Source organism: Trichomycterus rosablanca, chromosome 2, assembly GCF_030014385.1.
Source record: "Trichomycterus rosablanca isolate fTriRos1 chromosome 2, fTriRos1.hap1, whole genome shotgun sequence".
In the NCBI taxonomy this organism is placed as follows: Eukaryota; Metazoa; Chordata; class Actinopteri; order Siluriformes; family Trichomycteridae; genus Trichomycterus; species Trichomycterus rosablanca.
Genome location: NC_085989.1, coordinates 39,775,577 through 39,800,997, shown reverse-complemented (window position 1 = coordinate 39,800,997; position 25,421 = coordinate 39,775,577). Strand labels below are relative to the sequence as shown.

The window sequence follows — 25,421 nt, the reverse complement described above, 5'->3', positions numbered from 1 at the left end:
TATGCTATGCAGCAAAAAGCAGTAAAATTATTAGTTAATTATTAGTAAAAAAAAGCAGCTTTTGTCCCTCAATGTGCAGGGATTAAAGCATTTACAGAGTGATATTTTTTTACAGTCAAATGCTTGAGTTACATATCATAGCTGAGAGGTCATACAGTCATCAACTGGACTGAGTCAAAATCAAGATCTCATGTTGTTTAAAGCATTCAATACTCATACTTTATTAAAAGTAACGATTCCTTTATTATAAATGACTCTTGGAGCTGTGTGGCACCCACACTAAGTAGAAGAACTGCCCAATACAAATAGTCAAAATATGCATAAATGCTGAGGTTGTGATGCCCAGTGATGGTTTGGCATTTTGTCCAAAAGGTATTCCAATCCAGTATCCTGTGTATTAAGGTCATGTATAGACTTCATTTTGATTTTCTTGTTGCTTTAGAGACAATTTTCAGCCAATTAACTCCTACATTTATATTTGCCAGTTTATAACCTATATGTGTGTGTGTTGGGGTGGGACAGGAAATTTGAATTTTATGTGAAGTCCTTCTTCTCCAGTGGGTTTATTGTTGGGTTGTAAATCTGCGGTGGAGGTGCATATGTTGTGGTAATAAAGACAATGTCATTAACAAATGATGTATGTACAGTGCAGTGAACAGTAATTGCTCTTGTATCTGATTGCCCCTGTTATTGCTTATTTGTCACATGAAACTACTTCAAATGATCATTAAAGTCATTAAACAAATCATTATATTGCACACAAGGAACACACTGTAAAATATGTTTTAATTTATTTAAGGAAGAAGGTTATCTAACATGCTTATTAAAAACTATTCCTCCTTTTAATTAGTAACAGGTTGTACCTGGTTGACTGTTGAATTATCAGACATTTATTTAGTGTTAAAATATGGAATAGCAAAGGAAGTCAGACATGCACTATTTACCCTTTAACCAGCCTTACAGACCCAGAGTTGTCTTGTCAAATACGTCTATGTGAATAAACACATTGATTGTGGTTTAAAGGTGATGAGGTACAGATTGGGGTTCGAGAAGTGTGTTAAAATAGGTCTGACTTGGTTTGTTTTTGGCTTTGTAGGCAAACTTCATTGTTTTCAGTTAAATGTGGACAGATACAGGCAGCCAGTGACAATGCAGCAGTTGGGTGATGTGGCAGTGTTTGGTTAGATTTCAAACCAGATGTGCAGCTTGACAGTGAACATGGAAAGACCTGACAAAAGGGAGTTGCAGTAGTCTAGTCTCGTTATGACAAGAATCTGAGTGGCTTCCATGAACAGAAGTTGAATCTCTCTGATGTTGCATAAAAAGAACCTACATGGTCAGGTTATGTTAGCAGGTATAACAAGATCCTGGAATGTATAGCAGTTTTGCTGGGGTTAAGTTTAAGACAATGAGATGACATCCATGATGAGATATCTGCCAGACATGCCAAGATGTGAGTGACAATTGTAAGAGTTGTTATACTGTATATATTTCTAACAGTATTAGTATATAATGCTAATATTGTAAGGGGAAGATTTGTAACTACATTTTGTTATTTAACATACTTTTGGTGCATTTTTATTACACATGTCCAGTGTTCTTTTGAATATATGCACAACAGTGTGGTTATACGTTGTATGTAAAAAAAATTGTTGAAATTAATAATATTAACATTTTAGGGTAATAGATACTTAGATTTTTGTAGCATTGTGGTTCTGTCCATGTTACAAGAGTCTTTTAATGAACTAGTAAAATCAAAATCCTCTATTAGTTTTAGTGTGATCCGAGCCAAGAATCCTGGCACCCATACCATCTTTTATAGACACTAGTCCTGGATTATTTTGGCTTTTTATGTATCATGTTTGGCATTGATGTCTTGTTGGAATATCCAAATTAAGTTTTTTTTAAGTTACTATTTACAGAGAAGCAGCATCATATCAAGAATTTCTCTCCTCATACTTCACTGTGGGTTTGGTAACCCTTCTTTCCACAAACATGACAAGCTAAATTACTACCAAAGAGTTCTGTTTTCGAGTAACTGACAGCTAAACTCGTACTTTCCGAATTATTAGCCTGAGTATGTAGTGAAATCTTGCTTGCTACCCAATCAAACTTAAGAAGCCCCATCATCTTACCTATAATTGCTACTCTGAGTGGATTTTTTTCCAGCCAGTGGAAACATCTTTTGTAATGGATCAGAGTGCAATGAAATTATGTTTTTTTTTATCAGCAGCATTAATATTTAAACCTTGATGTATTTAAGAAACCTTTGCACACATACATTTAATATAGTAAAATTTTTCTCCTGTTTCTTAACATTTATGCTTACAAATACATATATTTCATATTTCTAGGTACGAAATTGATACATTTACTGCTCATATATTAAGAAACAAAAACAAAAAGTTAATAACTTATTTTTTTCAAATATGAAAGTCATTGTATGCTTTGTACGTATGTTATAGAGAGGTAAGCCATGGTATAACACACATAGATTATAAAGGCAGACTTAGTACACACTGATCAATAGAGGTTATGGTGAGGTTGCATTTGAGTGTGTCTTCAGTATATGAGTTGTATACAGAGGAATGTATCCTCAGAGGAGACTTGGCTCACGCCGGTGCTGATGACCTTGAGTGGATTAGCAACAATAACTCCTTGTTTTCCCTACGGTCTGTCCATCAGCACCTAGCACCTTTTAACCCCCCTACTCCTCCTCCATCCCTCAAAACCAGCAGGTGTGTGTTTCATTTAAGGGATGCCAATGAACCCTTGACATTGAAGATAAAAGGAATTTAGGAATTTAAGTATAATCATTTTTATGCTTAACCTAATTTGTGTCACATGCCAATGAATTGGCTTTTATAAGAATACTATAGTTGAAGTCAAAAGTTTACTTACACTTATTTACTGCATCCAGAAAGCTTTCTTCTTTTTTCCATACACTGTTTGCAACGTTCCACTTTCACTGGCAGCAAAACATACCCAGAGCATGATACTACCACCACTATGCTTGACAGTAGGTAAAGTGTTGTTGGATTTGAATGCCTCAAGGTTTCTGCTCCAAACACACTTTTGGTCGGTGTGGACAAACCACAAAACTCTTCCATATAGGCATAGGTCAGAACCAAATTCAGTGGCATCTTGCATCTGTTGGCCATTTCAGAGCAGCCAATCCAGATTTTGAATTGTGATTTCAGGAGTGACATCTCATACATTACTTTTTTATCCCTTCATCAGTGTTTTTGCATTGTGTTTTCTTTTATCCGTGGTTATCTTTAAACTGTTGCAGCAAACCCTTAACACATTTGAAACATACACTCCGTCTTTCATACCTGTACAGTGTCACAGAGCTAAACAGACATACTCCATCTCTGTCATACCCTTGTGCTTCCCTGTATGCAGCAGACAGTTAGTCACCCAGCCCTTCCTGCACAATCCAGTCCCACATCAATAAAGGCAGCGAGCCCTGGGGCATGGCGCCTGGGACCCTGGTGAAAATGAGTCAGAGTGAGGGGCTTGGAGGCCCAGCAGGCCCCTTTACAGCCCACAGCATCAGCGCTGTCCATCCAGGAAGATCTGAGCAGATATTTGGGACACTCTGTGTCGGGTGGAGGGTGCCAACACCCCCCCTCCAGATTAAATCAGGTTCAGCTATGCTGGAGGTCAAAGCTGGAATAAAAGCACAGTATACTTCTGTCTTTAGTTATGCCGCTGCCTGTTAAGTTTTCTAACCATCAAGGATTAGTGGTGAAATATTCTCATGATTGCACATCTGTATTCACCTTGCATTAATAAGATTTTTCTAAGCATGAGATTGAGACTGAGATGTTTTTCTCTCTTTTCCCATCTCCAGTGGTTTTCACCATTACCCATTCATCACTGTCTGGTTTCTAATAATATTTCTTTGTACCAAACCTCATTGTGCGCTTGTTGAGATTGATAGCAGTCATGACACCAATCAGTTTATCTCGCCGTTTATTGCCCGTTTTCTCTTAATCATCTCCCCTCTCTGTGGCTCTGGGTGTCTAGGGAAGTGGGGGGTGGCTGCCTTGATTATGGGAACAATGCTAATTATGGTCTCAGACAAGTCTTCTTGCTGTGCTGAGGGTACAGCAATACATACACCTCTCAAGTTAACAGACACCTTTAAATTCTACATGTAGCTAGCTAAACTAGTTGTGTGTTATTGGTCCAAAATCTACCAATAATGAGGCAGATCTACAAAAAAATTCTAGTTTAGGGTTTTGGTATGCTCATGATAATGAGGGCACCCTAGTGGGCTGTTTAAGGGTTCAGGGGGGATCGTCTCAAAGGAGTTGTGGTTCTATGATTATTAAAAGATAGTTCAACAGTTGTAGCCAAACATAGTCACCTAGGAGGCCATACAGCAAAGGTAAAAATAATATAACTATCTACACTACCAAATTAATTAGCTCATAAAACAACTGTGTGAAAGTGGTCAACATTAACTGATTAGCCTTGGCATTGTCTGTGGTTTATGCACCTAAATGCATTATTTTGCACATTTAAGTACAATTTTAGATTTTTTGAAGCAAGTGTTTGCAGCAAACCTCTAAAATTGTCATGTTGTTTGAGAGACACAAACCTTTATTGACCCGTTTAGTTTTATCAGGCTGTTCATATTTTTACGCATAGAAAGCCTTGAGCCTGAAAGTTGTGGGGCTATATTTAATGTATATGACCTTTACAGAGGAATGTATAAAAAACACATTGCACATTCTGTAACATAGAAGCACTTTGTAGTTCTACAATTACTGACTGTAGTCCATATGTTTCTTTGCATGCTTTGTTAGCCCCCTTTCACCCTGTTCTTCAATGGTCAGGACTCTCCCAGGACCACTACAGAATAGGTATTATTTGGGTGGTGGATCATTCTCAGCACTGCAGTGACACTGACATGGTGGTGGTGTGTTAGTGTGTGTTGTGCTGGTATGAGTGGATCAGACACAGCAATGCTGATGGAGTTTTTAAACACCTTACTGTTCCTGCTGGACTGAGCATAGTCCACCAACCAAAAATATCCAGCCAACTGATGAAGGTCTAGAAGATGACCAACTCAAACAGCAGCAATAGATGAGCGATCGTCTCTGACTTTACATCTACAAAGTGGACCAACTAGGTAGGATTGTCTAATAGAGTGGACAGTGAGTGGACACGGTATTCAAAAACTTCAGCAGCGCTGCTGTGTCTGATCCACTCATACCAGCACAACACACACTATCACACCACCACCATGTCATTGTCACTGCAGTGCTGAGAATGACCCACCACCTAAATAATACCTGCTCTGTGGTGGTCTTGTTGGAGTCCTGACCATTGAGGAACAGGCTGAAAGCAGGCCTAAAAAGTATGTAGAGAAATAGATGTACTACAGTCAGTAATTGTAGAACTACAAAGTGCTCCTATATTGTGAGTGTAGAAACAAGGAGGTGGTTTTAATGTTATGGCTGATCAGTGTATGAGATGAGTGGTTGATGCAATGCAATGGATCACCCTGTCCAAGGAAAGGTTCCTGCATTGCACCTAATGTTTTAGTAGGGTCTCTACCCTTATTGGATTGATGAATGATATAAGGTTTACATGCTGTTATTAAACACATACAACAATATTTATATTAGTCATATCAATATCATCTATGTGACCATTGAGCCCTCAGGCGGCATTGTTTGAGAAACTGTCATGCTACCATGATGGACGCAGCCACAAAGGCTCAGGAGTACTTTGGAAGATCATTGTTACTTAACACAGTCCGTCGCTGCATAAAGAAATGCAACATGAAACTGTTTTTTTGGGTCTTAAGTAATCAGAGATGGACTGACAGAAAGTGAAAACATGTTCCCTGGCCAGATGAGTTAATGGTTCACCTTGGTTTTAAAATTCTAAAAAAACAGCATGTATAATGGCATAGAGATGCATCAGTGCCCACAGCATGGGTGATCTGCATATAAGGTACCATTGATCTTGGAACTTATCTGTTTCAGCAGAACAATACCAGGCCTCATTCTGCAAGAGTTACAGTAGCGTGGCTCAATAGACATAGAGTGTGCGTGCTTTACTGACCTGCCTGCAGTCCAGATCTGTCCCCTAATAAAAACATATGGTGCATGATAAGGAGAAGAATTAGACAATAGGAACCATGGACTGTTGAGCAGCTCAAGTCTTGTATACAAGTCTTGCAAAACTACAACAATTAGTACCTTTAATTCCCAAACAATTAAAAAGTATAATTAAAAGAAAAAGTGATGTGACCCAGTGGTATACATGCCTGTTGCCCAGCTTTTTTGAGTGTTTTTGTTTGTGTGTTTATACATCGATCAGCCATAACATTAAAACATGTTGTTCTTCAATGGTCAGGACTCTCCCAGGACCACCACAGAGCAGGTATTATTTAGGTGGTGGATCATTCTCAGCACTGCAGTGACACTGACATGGTGGTGGTGTGTTAGTGTGTGTTATGCTGGTATGAGTGGATTAGACACAGCACCGCTGCTGGAGTTATTAAATACCGTGTCCACTCACTGTCCACTCTATTAGACACGCCTACCTAGTTGGTCCACTTTGTAGATGTGAAGTCAGAGACGATCGCTCATCTATTGCTGCTGTTTGAGTTGGTCATCTTTGAGATCTTCATCAGTGGTCACAGGACGCTGCCCACAGGGCGCTGTTGGTTGGATATATTTTTGGTTGGTGGACTATTCTTAGCCCAGTAGGGACAGTGAGGTGTTTAAAAACTCCATCAGCGCTGCTGTGTCTAAACCACTCATACCAGCACAACACACACTAACACACCACACGTCAGTAATTGTAGAACTACAAAGTGCTTCTATATGGTAAGTGGGGCTGATAAAATGGACAGTGAGTTTGTCATTGAAAACACAGAAAATCTTTTTTTTGTCCTTTTGTTTGTTAAATTAAGGTTAAAGTTAATTAACAAATTACAGATTTCAGTTTAATTACATTTTAAAAAGTGTCCCAACTTTTCTAGAAATCTACTATTGAGATTGGCAGGCTGAGATGGAGTGAAAAGGGAAAAAGATAAAGTACGGGGATAAAGTAGAGCTCAGGAGGCCAGGAGGGCAGAGCATCCAGGTCAGGAGAGACTGCAGAGGAGCAGAGAGTAGAGACAGAGCGGAGGTGGCCAGGATGACTCTGAGGTGTCTCCTGCGATATTGCCGCTGTTTTTGCATAATGCGTGATGAGTTCTCATCATCTCGGCTCCCCCACAACAATTTCATTACAGGCGGCTAATAAATGTTTCATGGCAGAACAAGCTGCTCGCCTCCGCTTTATTAAATCTGAGATAATAAAAGGAGAAATCGAGAGCAGGAGGGGGTAGAAGGAAGGAGATATGGAGAACGACATAGACATTCTCAAACAGGGCCTCCGTATCTTCTGTTTCTGGGGCAACGGGTCCCCCCTCGCTCCTCTCCCCCCTCGTCTTGCTCTGCCAGGGAGACACAGGAAATGAGAATCCGGCCGACAGGATATTGCGTTCTGGTGGCCTGGGGATTAGCTGCCTTATCCAAACACATACGCGTGTACACACATACACACACACATAGGTTTACGCACACATCACACAGACACACCCCTCCATTGTTGTCATATTTAATCTGTACACCTACGACTATCTTTTACGCTACATAAACAACCTTGCACGGGTGATTTGGCTTGTGTAAATCACGAGCAGGTTATAGTATTACTCATGCAACATTTCACATGTACACACAACCTAACTACAGTCCTGTTGTCCTCAGTGACGCCTGTCATCTCTTCTACATCAATTAATCAAGAGAAAGGTCCTCACTGTTTTGATGTTATTATCACAACAGTAATGTGTTTAGAGATGATTTCTTATACCCTGAAAAATTAAAATGTCCAGAGGGCATAAACAGGGACAGTCTGATAGGACAATAATGCTATATATCATTCACAACATGCATAATGCAACTGACACAGCTCTGTGTCCCTTATGGCTTTGTGTCCATTGGCTGCCATTTAGAAACTGTATTTTGTGCACTGTTTTTTTCTTACTTAACAACTAGACAAATAAAACAAAAAATAACATTCAAATCGAAAAGGTTACAGCGAGTGTCCACATTATTGGACTAATATGTGTCTAATATAATCTGGGTATGTAATTAAATCAATGGTATTACATGATCTGATGATAGGAAAGCAGTGATTACCGCAGTGTTTAATTACTTTCCAGGTACGGTGTTAGTGCAGCTACTTTTTAAAATCTAAATAAAGCAGATGCTCTATTTTTATTTATATCTATATCTATATATATCCACTATATCATTAAAACTATTATTATTTTAATATTTTATATATATATATATTTATACCACCTCCTTGTTTCTACACTCACTGTCCATTTTATCAGCTCCACTTACCATATAGAAGCACTTTGTAGTTCTACAATTACTGACTGTAGTCCATCCATTTCTCTGCATGCTTTGTTATCCCCCTTTCATGCTGTTTGTCAATGGTCAGGACCACCACAGAGTAGGTATTATTTGGGTGGTGGATGATTCTCAGCACTGCAGTCACAATGACATGGTGGTGGTGTGTTAGTGTGTGTTGTGCAGGTATGTGTGGATCAGACACAGCAGCGCTGCTGGAGTTTTTAAATACTGTGCCCACTCACTGTCCACTCTATTAGACACTCCTACCTAGTTGGTCCACCTTGTAGATGTAAAGTCAGAGACGATTGCTCATCTATTGCTGCTGTTTGGTCATCTTTGAGGTCTTCATCAGGGGTCACAGGGTGCTGTTGGCTGGATAGTTTTGGTTGGTGGACTATTTTCAGTCCAGCAGTGACAGTGATGTGTTTTAAAACTCCATCAGCATTGCTGTGTCTTATCCACTCATACCAGCACAACACACACTAACACACCACCACCATGTCAGTAATTGTAGAACTACAAAGTGCTTCTATATGGTAAGTGGAGCTGATGAAATGGACAGTGAGTGTGGAAACAAGGATTTAATGTTATGGCTGATCGGTGTATATATATATATATATATGTATAGATGGCTGTGTCTAAATGCCTGGTACAAATCGTTTAGCAACCACCTATGTTAAAACAATTAAAAACTGTTCATGCTTGGCCAGAGAATTTTCTAGATGTTTCTTTGCCGGATGGTTTTGGATACTTTGGTCTTTCCTACAAACAAATCTATACCACTGCTTGTCTACGTGTGTGAGTGTGTGTCACACAAAAGGGTGACTTGGCATAGATTTAAAGAGCTCAGTATGCTCAGCCTGCTATGTTAATTGAGCAAACGTAAATTAAATGAAAGTACCCAGTGTTAATTATTTTGACATTATTGTGATTTCTTTCATGCAGCTTTTAAACTAATGCACCTTAACTGATTTATATGTGCTGACAATGCCATGCCTGCCACAATGAAAACACTTGCTCAAATGGACTGTACAATACGCCCATAAAATGTACAATTTAATTATAAGATAAGATAAGACTTTATTGATCCCTTAAGGAAATTAAGTAATATATATTATATATAAAATGATATATAATATGATATATAATATATCATATTATAAAATAACGTATAATATATTATGTTAACTAATTCAATCTTTAATGCAAAAACATGTAAAAGTGAGTACATGAGTACAGATTCTGTACATATTCATATTTTTATATAGAAGCTACTTTATATTTAATATAATAAATTAAAGATTTTGTTGACCAAGTACCAGAATAGTGAATGAAGCTTTGATGAACAATACTTTATTTAATTATCTTGACATATGCAATATAAATTTATCAATTAAAGCAATAATTAATATGAATTTCTATTGTATTTTGTTTATTAATTAAATCATTTTATTTTGTTGTTATGCATTTAATGTTTGACAGCAATTCTTAGTCTGCTGTACTGGGAAATATTCATTTCAGAGTGTGACTGATTGCATATTGCTCACAGTGCTGCCACAGACAGGGACAAGGAAAGTTTTCTGTACTGCATACTGCTCCACTAAGTAGTAGGGATAGTATGAAAAACTGTCTCATTATTGATGGCCTGATTGCAGTCTTACAAACTGGTGATTATTTATTAGGCAGTTTGGGATGTGGATTAGTTTTTCTGTGATGATTAAGTTGTACACAGTTGTACAAATAGAAAATATCTGATTACAGATATACAGGACAGGCACTGAACATCTAGTGGCTTTGTCAGATTAAAAACAGATTAGGGATTTAGTGTGATTTAAGAGACTGGAGTATTTACATTAGCACTCAGTTATCGGATAAACCACAATAATTAGGTATCAAATTGGATTAATCCAGTTACGTATGAATGGCTGCCTCAAAGCCACTCAGATGTTGAATGATTTATTTCTCATATTAGCCCTTAAACTTGTATGTAGTTTTGCAGATTACACCAGGAGATCCAGCTTTATATGTGTTTTTACCAATCAGATTAAAAACTCACTTCTCTAATCTGGCCTATTCATTTTTCTCTTTTATCTTATTAAACATATAGTAACTCTCATGTATAAATCTCAGTATAAGTAAGATTTCATTTATAGTTGTCCTTGAAACATTTACACTGACTTAATGAGTCCCCTTCTTAAGAAATAACCCCTACTATGTTCAAATGATTTTTTTTTTGTTTAAGTAAGACACATCATTCATTGTTTTATGTTGAAAGTACATTGGCCAGGTTTTTAGACTGTGTTATGATGAGGTTTTGGGGAAAAAGGTGGTGGCTGAACTCTCCAATACATTCCTTAAATTTTTTTACAATTGAACCCATAGTCTGAAGTGTGCTTAGTAATATTTACTATGACAGCAGGTATTTTATAGTGTTTTGTAGCTTTCAAATTCCCACCTTTACAGACAAACGTGGATTTTCTGATAAAAACAATGAAGAGAAAAACTGTCTGTCCCTATCTCTTATTTTGTATTTTTTGTTCTTCCATCTGACTCTCTCTTATGCACTTGTGTCAAGGACTTTGAGTTTTTAATTGATTTTGACTGCAAAAATAAAAGAACCTTATGACAACTCATATTCATTAATTCATCGTTACTAACCACTTATCCTGGTCATAGTTAAAATACACCCTTGACAGGACATCCGCAATTTAGGTGCAACACACTGACCCATTTACTGACCCATTTACACCTAGACACAATTAAGTGGGGACCACAAAGAACCAGAAGAGAACTCACTCTGACATGGAGAAATCAGCTTTTCACAAACAGTGACCGCAGAGGCATGTACCATATCAAACCCTTGTTTCTGTGTGGTAGCTACTCTCAGCTATTCTTGATCTTATTTGTATCATCTTTTTTATTATAATATTATTATTAAACACTAGCCACAAGGCAGGAATACAATAAATTCACATTCACACACACCTTGAGGCAAATTTGAGAAGCAGCCTTCTCTGCTCAATATTGGCCTTGTTGATTTGAACAGTTCTCAAAATTAACACTAATTAAAATGGTTCACTGACCACAGAATTAAGGTGCCAACTCAGTCCCCTCACCTATACATAGAACAATTGTGTGCCATGTGTTCTGCAGTCCTATTTCAGCCTATTCTGTTTCAGGGGTGCCAGTATTTATGAAAGGACCTATACGATTGCTTACAACCACATAACTTATATATATATATATATATATATATATATATATATATACAGTATATATATATATATATATACAGTGTATCACAAAAGTGAGTACACCCCTCACATTTCTGCAGATATTTAAGTATATCTTTTCATGGGACAACACTGACAAAATGACACTTTGACACAATGAAAAGTAGTCTGTTTGCAGCTTATATAACAGTGTAAATTTATTCTTCCCTCAAAATAACTCAATATACAGCCATTAATGTCTAAACCACCGGCAACAAAAGTGAGTACACCCCTAAGAGACTACACCCCTAAATGTCCAAATTGAGCACTGCCTGTCATTTTCCCTCCAAAATGTCATGTGATTTGTTAGTGTTACTAGGTCTCAGGTGTGCATAGGGAGCAGGTGTGTTCAATTTAGTAGTACAGCTCTCACACTCTCTCATACTGGTCACTGAAAGTTCCAACATGGCACCTCATGGCAAAGAACTCTCTGAGGATCTTAAAAGACGAATTGTTGCGCTACATGAAGATGGCCAAGGCTACAAGAAGATTGCCAACACCCTGAAACTGAGCTGCAGCACAGTGGCCAAGATCATCCAGCATTTTAAAAGAGCAGGGTCCACTCAGAACAGACCTCGCGTTGGTCGTCCAAAGAAGCTGAGTGCACGTGCTCAGCATCACATCCAACTGCTGTCTTTGAAAGATAGGCGCAGGAGTGCTGTCAGCATTGCTGCAGAGATTGAAAAGGTGGGGGGTCAGCCTGTCAGTGCTCAGACCATACGCCGCACACTACATCAAATTGGTCTGCATGGCTGTCACCCCAGAAGGAAGCCTCTCCTGAAGTCTCTACACAAGAAAGCCCGCAAACAGTTTGCTGAAGACATGTCAACAAAGGACATGGATTACTGGAACCATGTCCTATGGTCTGATGAGACCAAGATTAATTTGTTTGGTTCAGATGGTCTCAAGCATGTGTGGCGGCAATCAGGTGAGGAGTACAAAGATAAGTGTGTCATGCCTACAGTCAAGCATGGTGGTGGGAATGCCATGGTCTGGGGCTGCATGAGTGCAGCAGGTGTTGGGGAGTTACATTTCATTGAGGGACACATGAACTCCAATATGTACTGTGAAATACTGAAGCAGAGCATGATCCCCTCCCTCCGGAAACTGGGTCGCAGGGCAGTGTTCCAGCATGATAATGACCCCAAACACACCTCTAAGACGACCACTGCTTTATTGAAGAGGCTGAGGGTAAAGGTGATGGACTGGCCAAGCATGTCTCCAGACCTAAACCCAATAGAACATCTTTGGGGCATCCTCAAGCGGAAGGTGGAGGAGCGCAAAGTCTCGAATATCCGCCAGCTCCGTGATGTCGTCATGGAGGAGTGGAAAAGCATTCCAGTGGCAACCTGTGAAGCTCTGGTAAACTCCATGCCCAGGAGAGTTAAGGCAGTTCTGGGAAATAATGGTGGCCACACAAAATATTGACACTTCAGGAACTTTCACTAAGGGGTGTACTCACTTTTGTTGCCGGTGGTTTAGACATTAATGGCTGTATATTGAGTTATTTTGAGGGAAGAATAAATTTACACTGTTATATAAGCTGCACACAGACTACTTTTCATTGTGTCAAAGTGTCATTTTGTCAGTGTTGTCCCATGAAAAGATATACTTAAATATCTGCAGAAATGTGAGGGGTGTACTCACTTTTGTGATACACTGTATATATATATATATATATACTGTATATATACTGTATATATATACACACACACACACACATTAGTGTGTGTTGTGCTTGTATGATTGGATAAGACACAGCAGCGCTGATAGAGTTTTTAAACACCTAACTGTCACTGCTGGACTAAAAAGATTTTGTAAAATTTGAAAATAGTCCACCAACCAAAAATATCCAGCCAACAGTGCCCCGTGGGCAGTGGACTGTGACCACTAATGAAGGTCTAGAAGATGACCAACTCAAACAGCAGCAATAGATGAGCGATCGTCTCTGACTTTACATCTACAAGGTGGACCAACTAGGTAGGAGTGTCTAATAAAGTGGACAGTGAGTGGACACGGTATTTAAAAACTCCAACAGCACTGCTGTGTCTGATCCACACTAACACACCACCACCATGTCATTGTCACTGCAGTGCTGAGAATGACCCACCACCTAAACAATACCTGCTCTGTGGTGGTCCTGTGGGGGTCCTGACCATTGAAGAACAGGGTGAAAGCAGGCTACAAAGGTATGTAAAGAAACAGATGGACTACAGTCAGTAATTGTAGAACTACAAAGTGCTTCTATATGGTAAGTGGAGCTGATAAAATGGACAATGAGTGTAGAAACAAGGTGGTTTTAATGTTATGGCTGATCAGTGTATATACACACAAACACGCATATACCGTGTATATATATATGAGAATCAACATAATTTGGTTTTTTATATTCAAAAAATAAAAGAAAAATATTTTGATTATTATTATTTTCTATTTATTATTATTTATGCATCTATATAAAATATGTCATGGCAGAGCACACTCTGTCATTCTCTCTGACCTGTTATTTGACAGTGAGTGGAATGATATATACATTTATCACCTACCTGTTGGTGTTTGCATATTGTCTTTTGAGGATATTTGCGTTTCTGTGGGCGTGTGCGCGTGTGTGTGTGTTGGGGGTGTAGCAGGCGAGCGTGGGGAATGCTGGGAGATTTTAATAACGCAGAAGCAGTGCAGTGAGATTTAATAAAAGGAGATGATGTGATTACTGAACCCTGGCGCTGAGCCACCTTGCTTCACAGCAATATCCGCTCACACACACATACAAACTGTCTTTTATACACGCACACACATATAAACCATGCAATTATATTTACATGCATGATTTACATATTGATTCCTAATATAAACACAAACGCACCAGCACAAAAGCCGACAATATTTCTGACAATGCAGAAAGGTCTGAAAAATGCCCTGAAGTTGTAAAAGCAGCACACACCAAACACACCAAGATTCAGAATGATTAATTCTAGATTAATGTTAGGATTGATCAGAATGACAGTATGTCAGATGTGTGCCTACATAGTGTCTGGTAAAGTGAGCTTTGGTCCCATTTTCCCAGAGGTCATAAACACGGTTAACCCCTTTACATCTGAGAGATCAAAGCTCTAGGAGTGATTGAAGTCCAGCATGATGACAAGGTAGTTCATTTACTCAGGTTCAGTAAGAATTTTACTGTGTGAGGGTAAACACAGCATTCTGCATGCCAGATACAGTTCAGTAACATCAATGTATTGATGCTTTTAAAATATTTTTAAATAATATATGTGATATACTGTATGTAACATGTAAGTGCTTATCAAGTTTATTTTGGTTAACCCAACAACTGGAAGAGTAAATTGGTTTAAGATGTTAGGTTGGTGTGTAGCTGGTAATCGTAAGTGCTTTACCTGTCAATATAGACCTTAAAAAAATAAGGTTGGTTGACTTGATTTATGCATGGCATATAACATTTTCCAACTAGTTTTAAATTAACACCAGAATATTAAGAGGAAATCTTTGCTTTTCAATTCTATTAGCATATTTATTTATTCATTCATTTATGTGAGTTAAATAAACATGAAACAAACTAGCAAATTCCCAGTTCTTTCATTACAGAATCATTTACATAAATTACAATATAACAACATTAAATATTTCTATACAGCTGATTTGTTGGTTCACGTGCACCAGCACCTCCCTTCTCAGATTAATTACACAATAAAGACCAACACAGATCTTTAACACAGATTTTTAAATCCTATTTAAATACCTGTTTCCTGCTTTATGAACCATCATTGAGTGCTGTTTACTGCTATACAAATGCTGACTGAGTACCATTGGCTTTACTTGAATTCTGTTTGAGCACTACTGTCTGTTATATGAATACTTCTTGAGTAAAGCTACTTGAGCATTATATCGACTATGAATGCTATGTTAGTACTATTGACTGCTTAATGAATGCTGAGTACTACTGGCTTCTATTTGAATGTTATTTAACAATTAGAATTTATTTTAAATTGTATGTGGTTATAATATTACTGTGCTATGTGAGTAGTGTCAAATGCCATTTAAGTACTATAGTACTATATTTACATGCTATTTAAGGACAGTGGACTTCTATGTTTGTTTTTGGGTACTACTGACAGGCAAATGCATTACATTTACTACTGGCTGCTATAGCAAACCACTTTTTGAAACAAATTTAAGTATGTTAATGTAATTGTTGTACCCACACACACACTACTATTTGAACCCGCTATTGTCTCAAAGCAACTTTACATAATCAGGGATCGAAAACCAAAAACCCCTGTTGAGCAATCTGTGGGCAGTGGCAAGAAAAACACTCCCTTAAAATTACAAGGAAGAATCATTGAGAGGAACCAGACACTATCAGCTCGCTATCAGCCAGCCTATTGGCTAGACACAGTTGGCTGTGTCTGAGGGAGTGAATGGCCTGTCCAGGCTGAGGACTATAGACTGCTATATAAATGCTACTTTAGTACTACTGCCTGCTATTTACTTGCTTTTTGAGGACTTCTGACTGTTATGTGAATCTTATTGAAGTTTACCTGGCTGCTGTACAATCAGATAGATCAGATCAGATTTACTTTCAAAAACTCTACTGATGGCCGCTCAGGTGGTGCAGTGGTACAGTGGATCTCGAATACATCCTACCGAATCTCAGCTCTGCCTGCCGGCTAAGGCTGAGCGGCTACATGAACAACGATTGGCCTGTTGTTCAGATATGGGCGGGACTAAGCCGGATGGGATCTCTCTCCCATGACTGGTGCAATTACGACCTCTGCTGGCTGATTGATGGCGCCTGCACAGAGATGAGAAAAGAGTGCTCTCAGGGTGTGTCTCTCTGTACACAACGCTGAGCTGCACTGCACTCGTTAAAAAGTGTAGGTGATAAGATGCATACGGCATGCTGCCCACATGTCGGAGGGGGCGTGGGTTAGCTTCGTTCTCCTCAGTCAGAGCAGGGATCGGCATTGGTGGAGAGGAAGCATGACGCAATCGGGCAATTGGACGCGCTAAAAAGGGGGAAAAAGCATTAAAAAAAAACTCTACTGCTTAGCTCTGTTTGAGTGCTTCTGACTGCCCGGAGTATATAAGCTATTTGAGGATGGCTAATATCTAATTACTGTTTGTACTGTTGGCTGTTACATAAATTGAATTTGTTTATTTGTTTATATATTTGTAATAATTATTTTATTGGAGTACCACTGAATTGAATAAATATCAGTAAATGCCTGTTTTAATACCATTAGGACATTCTGTTCATAATTTAGGTGGCTCTAGATTGCGCAACAAACTATGACGCTAGCCCTCCACTGCAAAAATACAGGTTTGTGGTGCTATCGGTCAGCTGGGTGTCTATACAGACATGATTGGTTGTGTCTGCGGACCTGGGGGGTGTCCGCAGACCTGCAATGGATTGGTTCCCTGTCCAGAATTTCCAAAGGGAATTAGACCCACTAAAACCCTGACTCATGTGGAAAATAAAATGAAATATATCATTTACATCTTAAAACACTCCCACAAACAAACAGGTAAAGACAAGATCAGCTGTAAGGTGCAATTGTCATCTATCTCACCATCGGCACTCTCAAGTACGCTCATTTGGTATGGTGATCCTGGTCCTAGGATATGTTGCTCTGGGTGAAAGTGAAGAGGGCTCAGCCTCCTTGGTATGGGTGTGTTAAGTAGGTGGTGTTGTAATTTTTTTTGGCACGTTCGACAGATGGATTGAGACAGATTAGCTGTAGCAGCTGCCTTTCGGACAGGATCATCACATTCGTGCAGATCAGACGCCTTTATGTGCAGACCTGGCTGCTTTTCCCTTCACCAGATTTAGGGACTAACACCTTCTTACTAATTCAGCAGGGGTTCTGGAACACACACACAGAGACACATACTCATGTATAACAACACAAATCTACTTGTGCCTCTCTGTAAGTAGGATCTATTTTAGTAAAAATGTTTTTCATCGCTCTGCGCTTTATGTTGCTCCCTTACATTATTGCCTTTTCTGCTTTCATCTCTCGTTCTTTCCTTCACCCCACATTCACAAACTCTCTGTGGTGTTTCTTATTGCTTTCAAATTTGTGCTCTCGCAACTTTCTTGTTTAAAATGTACTCAGTCGTGTCTGCTTCCGCCTGCACCTAAGGCAATGTCCTGTAGAGCAATGTATACTCTAATTTAATGTCAAATGTACGGTAGTATAATTCTGCTTGACCTTATTGTGGACTTTACATGGTCTTGTGAATGGTGCCCAGTATACCGCCTGATGCTCTGGCTTGTGCAAAGTTTACTGTCTGTATTAAAGGGCATCAATAATGAAAGGTAATTGCACATGCACCTAGATTGGCATTGCCCTCTCTGGCTGCAAACAAGCACAGCTGCATATACCTGCATGCATTTGAGCGTATAAATGCGCTCCTGTGCATGTGTTTGTTTGTTTGTGTGAGTGAGTGAGTAATCTGTGTTTATTTGAGTGTGTGAAAAAAGAGAGACGAGAGATTAACCCCATGCTATTCTCAATCCTCATTTATGAGTTTATAGCATCTGTCTGGGCATTGCACTGTTTAAACAACAATCTAATTAATCCCATCTTTATTAGTTTCGCTGAGCTGTGCAGGGAAAGAGGGAGGGAGTGAAGCAGGACAAGCAATACTGCCAGAAAATACCAATAAAGGAGGGAGGGCACAGAAAGGGAAAGAATAGGGGATTTGGGAAGAATTTACGAGGGAATGCAAAGTGCCCCTAAAAAGACCTGACTTGTTGGGAAGGGGATTTAGAAGGGAAATATTTGCAGGCTGCACGGTATATTAATATGTCCAGACAAATGATGGGTCAGCAGCATGTACGTATTTGGGATTCCCTGTGGACTGTTATTATTTAAAACCAATTCTGGACTGTCAACTGTTAGGTTGAATTAATACATTACTGTCAGCTAAGTACCAGTTTGTCTGTTGTCAAGTGCTGCCTCCCAGTGTCTAACAATAACACTGCATAGCCTTTCCAGTAAGAGCCTTTATGTAGGTGAATAGTATTGACTGATTTTATGTCATTTAATTCAGTCTTAAAATGTACTATCCTGCATTAATAACCTTTTATCTGGTTTAGGGACAAAACAGAAATACACTCCAAATCCACCTGCTGCACCACCATGCTGGCTTAGGTTATCTAAAAGTGCTTTTTTCTCTGTGTGTATGTGTATTAGGCTCTTTGTTAGGAAGTGCAGTGCATGCCTCCAGGTGATTGGGCGTTCAGAGCTGATCATGCGGGTGCTGGGTCAGGTGTACCATCTGGGCTGCTTTAGCTGTTGCGAGTGTGAGCGCCGACTCCAGCGAGGTGATGAGTTTGTGCTCAAGGAAGGCCAGCTGCTCTGCCGTGGAGATTATGAGAAGGAACGAGAGATGCTCGCTGCCATCAGCCCAGCTCCCACTGAGTCAGGTAAAAGTAAAGTCCTTGTATAGAGTGGAACAAAATGCACTGCATTTACTTTATTTATTTATTAGGATTTTAATTTCATGTTGTACACACTTTGGTTACATTCATGACAGGATCGGTAGTTACTCGTTACTCAAGATTCATCAGTTCAATTCTTTAATGTCAAACACAGTCATGGATAATTCACCTCACTTGCGTGTCTTTGGACTGTGGGAGGAAACCAGAGCTCCCGGAGGAAACCCACACAGACATGGGGAGAACATGCAAACTCCACACATTAAGGAATAGTACCTCTTTACTCAGGACCTTCATGCTCCAAGGCAACTGTGCTAACCACTGAGCCACCGTGATGCCGCACTGCATTTAGGATCAATATATGAAACACTATTATTCTGAATGTTAGTGGTGTTTCAGGGATAAAGAATAAACAAGGGGTTTATTTTAAGGGCCTTTTGTATGATTAATTTATAGTTGTTGCTTATTTGAATAAATGATTTACACATTCCCTTAACTTTTTTATTCACCTTACTTGTATCTTAAGTATAGTTAGATATATATTTAAATGAAAATGGACAAACCAAAAAAACTGTCCTACATTATTTAGCTTCATGAGAAATGGTTATTCAGCCTCCATTCAAAATGTTGTATAATTTGTATGAGGAACATTGTTTTGTTTAAATTTATTTGATTTAATAGTTATTGTTCTTTACTGAGGTAATAAATGCATTGTTCACCATTACCCTCATTTTATTTGGCAAGTTTTGATTCATTATACGAGGGTTCTTCAAAAAGTTTCCACACCTGTTTTAATTCTATTTATTAAGAATTTTTCCCATCGTCATACCATTCCCATACCATACCATACCATTTAATGGCATCAGCAAAAATGTTTTTGGTTGTGCGTGTAGCCACTGATGCACCGCTGCTTTCACATTATCATCACATGAAACTCTTCTTCCCCTTAAAGCTTCTTTGAGCATTCAAAAAGGTGGAAATCAGATTGTGCTAAATCTGAACTATAAGCTCTCTCTCAGTCTCTCAGACACAACCAATCACTACTCCTCCTGCTCTCATCGTTTTCAACCAAAATATAAAAGTGCGGAAACTTCTTGAAGAGCCCTCAGTATAAAATACCTTCCATTATACAGCTTAGTAGAATAAATAACACTGGCCACGTTGGTTTACTTAATTCCAACTGAGCGGTCAAATTATTAAAGGATTATTAGGTTGCAATGTTTTGTTTTTTTTCATTAATTTGATATTTAAGCATCACTTGCGAAATCGAGTTTGTCTGATACTGATAATAGACAAAGCAAGCAAGCCTGTTTATTTATATGCTACATTTCATGATTATGGACAAATCAAATAGTTTTACAATACAACTCCTACAAAAACTAGTAGGGTCAGTACGATTTATTATAATACCATTAAACAAGCTGCTTTTCCCCGTGCAGTAAAAAGTGAGGATGAGGAGGGTGGCAGTAGCTCAGTTGGCGGAAAGGCTGGTGATGACAGTAAAGAACATAAGAGATCAAAGCGGCCGCGCACCATCTTGACCACGCAGCAACGGCGCGCCTTCAAGGCCTCGTTCGAGGTGTCGTCCAAACCCTGCCGCAAGGTGAGCAAAACCCATATCCATCTTACACACACAGCGACTTTTCTTTGAAGAATTGCCTAATGCTTCCGTTTTTGTAGGTGAGAGAGACGCTGGCAGCTGAGACAGGGTTGACGGTACGAGTCGTGCAGGTCTGGTTCCAAAACCAGAGAGCAAAGGTACACCAATATGTACTTCTCGTGTTTACAATTTTGATTGTGTCTGTATGCATTGCTTTAATGAAGTCAGTACATGCATGTGCTAATTATATGTGTTAAGATGAAGAAGATTGCTCGCAGGCAGCAGCAACAGCAGCAGCAGCAACAAGAGCAGGAGCAGATCGGTGGGAGCCGGAGGGGCCCGAGCAGAGGAGGCCGACTGAGTAATGATGACAGTGAAGGTAAGATGTGAACTCGGATACTTAGCGCTACAATCAAATGCTCATTAAATTGTGGATTTTTACTGTTTTGTATTGACATATTTGGATCGCAGACACACAGCATAACCACAATGCACATATGCAGGGGGAAAATTCTGAAAAACTTATTTCACGTATAATATTTAGGGTCAAGGTCATGGTGGTCTGGTTCCACTGGGAAACACTGGGTGCAAAGCAGGTGTACCCCACATAGGGTGCCAATCCATTACAGGCATAGCCAACCATGTCCGTGTAGATGCCCGGCTGGCTGATGGCACCACTGTAATAGACTAGGCTAGAGTAATAGACTGCTGTGCCACACAAGTACCCTAATTCTGATTTTCTTGAGACACAAATATTATCTTGACTCATCTCCTACAAATTGAGAAGCACTTCGTCTACACAAGTGTGTAGGCTTCATTACAATGTCTGTTTTTTAAGATGTTTGTGTGCTACCTTGTATTTTCATAGTGATAGCTACATATGGGTAGAATAGGAAATAGAGATGAAACAGTCTCATATCCAGTGGCTAGACACTATAATAACATCAATGTGAACATTGCCAGTTGTTGCTGTAGTGAAAATTAAGTTAGGAAACTTGGAGTGATACTTCAGCCAAAAATGAAATAATTCTATTTCCCTATTACACCAAGTGTAGTCGATCAGCTACGATGTTTAGTCTATGTTGTTAGTCTCTTCAGTGTGGCACTGAAGCAATGATGCTGATGTATGTAAGTATGTGAAGCTTTTAGATTAGCTTTATTCATTCTGCATCATTTTACACTTATTGCAAACTGTGTCAAGATTAAGACATCTTAAGTATACATGAGTATGTGGTTTTCGAACACCTTGCTGTCTTTAGGATTGCTAGGCATCTTTGATTGGCCTGAAAATTTTGATAATTAGCCTCCCAGAATTAAGCTAATAAATGCATAAAGATTTTTATTCAAAACTGAACCTACCTGGCCGCTCAGGTGGTGCAGTGGTAAAATATGCTAGCACACCAGAGCTGGGATCTCGAATACATCGTATCTTGGCTGGGCGGCCACATGAACAACGATTGGCTGTTGTTCAGGGACGGGAAAGCCGGATCAGGGTTCCTCATAACTGGTGCAATTGCGACCTCTGCTGGCGGATTGATGGGGCCTGCGCAGGGTTGGGGAATAATGCTGAGGTGATGCTAGGTAATGCTGTGTGTTCCACCTCGGTGGGAATCAGACGAGGCTGTGTGATACCGTCTGCCCCATAGTACCTGTGTTGTATCAGTACTAGGTGATGCTGTGTGTTCCACCCCGGTGGGAATCAGACGACGCTGTGTGATACCGTCTGGCCCATAGTACTAGAAAAGGTGACACTGTGTGTTCCACCTGACCCGTAGTTTAAGGATAAACAGTAAAGACGTCTGGGACGCCTGTCTATGTAAGACAGAGATATCACCATGGACGAAATCGCTATAGGAGCATCATTGTGTGGCAGTAGAACTGGAACACTGTACTATTGGTGACGACCGGTAGTATAAGTTACTTTGTCTGCTGTCAGTCTGTGGGATAGTCTTAGTATTTAGTACTGTAATTTACCTGTTAATATGTATAATTAACCCTTATAATAACGTGTATCTCTCTTGTTTTAATTTCATATTCTCTAAACTGTAGGGTATATTTTACTATATTTTCCTTTAGTTTTCATGTTCTTAATTGCTTATCTCTCTTGTTTTAATTTCATATTCCCTAAATTGTAGGGTATATTTTACTATATTTTCTTTTAGTTTTTCATGTTCTTAATTTTTTATCTCTCTTGTTTGAATTTCATGATCTCTTAATTGTAACTAAATGTTTGCAAGAAGTCTTTCTGAGGTTCTAGATCTCAGGAATGTTTTAATGCTTTTAATTTTTCCTTATGTAAAGCACTTTGAATTGCCACTGTGTATGAAAGGTGCTATACAAATAAATTTGCCTTGCCTTGCCTTGCCTTGATTGTGCACAAGGCTGGTCTGCATATGAACTCACCTCGTGCAGAAGAAAAGAGGCAGTCGGTACTGCTCACGTGTTGGGGGGGCGTGTGTCAGTTGCGAAGCTCCTCAGTTAGCAGTGGAGGGTTGTATCGGTAGAGGTGAAGCGTAACGCAATTAGGGTAATTGGGTACGACTAGATTAGGGGAGAAAAATAGGAAAACAAACTGAACCTATCTAGCATGCTCGGGTGGCACAGATGTAAATTACTCTAGCGTACTAGCTGATAGCACCACTGGGGATTCGAACCTTGGAACACAGCAGTGCTATTAGCCGTTTGAGTGTCCACATACAGATATGGACACTCAAACGGTGTCTGCATTGCGCTCAGTGAATTCAGGGAAACCGGACCTGCTGCCTACTGCAACCCTGAACAGGATAAAATGATGGTAAAACAAAATGAAACTACTTACAAAAAGGTTAAAACATCCAGGTTGGTTTAGGTGATATGAGGCACCACTACAGAGAATCTCAAGAAACCAAGCACTGATGTGTGAGTAAGAGAGTGAAAAAGGCATTGATTATAGTAAACTCAACTCTGTCTAAATTATTTTCTGTTGGTGCCAAACAGAAATCCTGAGTCCTGAGTATCAGAGACCTGCTCTGAACATCTTAAGAGTTTTAAATACCTACTGATTTCCAAATTCAAGAGCATTTTCACACATGTGAGCAGCTGGTGAAGGACCTCCTTCTGAATCTTTCTTTTTCTCAAGTATCTTTGTGCTCTATTCACACTCTCTCTTCACAGACGGTTCCAGCAGTCATGGATTAGACGGCATGCTCACTTACTCTTCAATGCCCAGACAGCAGCTTTTGGCACTTGACCCAAACTTATATGGGGGTGAACAATTCCGGCATGGCCTCACACCTCCTCAGTTAGGTCCTGAGCAGATGCACACTTACGGTAAGAAATAAGAGCTACAACACAGCATGATTACACTAGCCTGTCACTTTCAGCTCTTATAGTTATATCTCTGTCTGATTCCTCTTGATTCCCATTCTCTCAGAGTCAGAAACAGTTTTCCATGACTTGGACAGCGATGGAAGTCTGGGTCATCTCGGCGATTGTCTCCTGACGACGGCAGAGGGAGGGGTGTTGGCAGGGCGCGTGGGAAATCCGATTGATCGTCTTTATTCGATGCAAAACTCCTACTTCACCTCGTGACCCCTCTTCACCTCCGACCCCAGACTAATTCCACTTCAGCCCTCAAGAGAAGCAGCAAACAAACAGATAAAGTCCTGCTCTAAACCAGACGTTTGCCCACCCAGCCGGAGAATCTCACATCCAACAATCACACTTAAGCTGTGCCAATCATGAACCAGATGGAGTAAATTAATCTATTGATGTAGAGAGTGAGGAGAAAATTATACAGTCAATTATACAGGTAGATTAGGAACATGACAATTGTACCCTCATGCTTAACCAATGTTGAAATGATTGTGTATGATGGTAGCATGCACATACATCTTAACATTTTAAAGTCATAGGCACATTTTGAATAGGAATAGGCAGCTGATTACTGACTTATTACCTCACTGTCTGTCCATTTTACTGACGAAAACAGCTCAAAATAAAAGGTTTAGCAATTATGAAGCGGCCAGGGAGACAGCCAGAGCATAAGTCATTTAAAAATATGTATTTTCTAACCAAACTTAGATATGAAGATGGAAAAAAATGAATAATTACTGTATAAACTATTAAACTAAAATAAATGGTGCCTAGGATTTCGTTCATTATAAATTCATTAAAATACATTTAATCCTGTTATGGCCAACAAATGAAACTGTGCTTAAGAATCTCTAGAATTTTTAGAAATCCATTTTTAGATATTCATAGCTCAGTGTCTTCCCTACTAATGCCTTACTTAATTACAAGCTAATGACCTGGCACTTCAAGAAAAAACACCAGTAAATAAAAAGGCTAAACTGTGGTTTTCCTCCTCTGCAGCTGTGCACCACTGACTTAGGGAGTCTTGGTAGACATCAGAGAGCAAAGTAAAAAGGCATACCAGAGTGATTAAGACAAGGCAAACACAAATCCACCCGATGATACAGGTCAGGGGGACGTCCACCATAAGGTGGCCTTGTGTAGGGTTAAATGATTAAAGGAATACTCCAGAGTTTTTAAGTCTAATCTCTGTATACCGCATCTGTAGTGAATGGCTGATTACCACAAAGAATAATTCAGACTAATTATTTTGTAAGAGGGAAAACGGACGCACGTAGACTTTAATTATAGGTGCGTTTTGA

The 25,421-nt window shown here is 39.4% G+C and overlaps 1 protein-coding gene across 1 annotated transcript in view; it reads left to right on the top strand.

Moving 5' to 3' along the window:
* lmx1al (LIM homeobox transcription factor 1, alpha-like) overlaps nucleotides 1-25,421 on the top strand; it is a gene marked incomplete at its 5' end in the record, with an annotated part of 32,423 nt that extends 7,002 nt beyond the window's left edge. Inside the window, 6 exons of the mRNA XM_062990830.1 lie at nucleotides 18,922-19,154; nucleotides 20,606-20,769; nucleotides 20,847-20,924; nucleotides 21,025-21,145; nucleotides 23,920-24,075; nucleotides 24,179-25,421. Of these exons, the coding sequence (XP_062846900.1) occupies nucleotides 18,922-19,154; nucleotides 20,606-20,769; nucleotides 20,847-20,924; nucleotides 21,025-21,145; nucleotides 23,920-24,075; nucleotides 24,179-24,336 (910 nt within the window). The remainder of the gene's footprint in view (nucleotides 1-18,921; nucleotides 19,155-20,605; nucleotides 20,770-20,846; nucleotides 20,925-21,024; nucleotides 21,146-23,919; nucleotides 24,076-24,178) is intronic.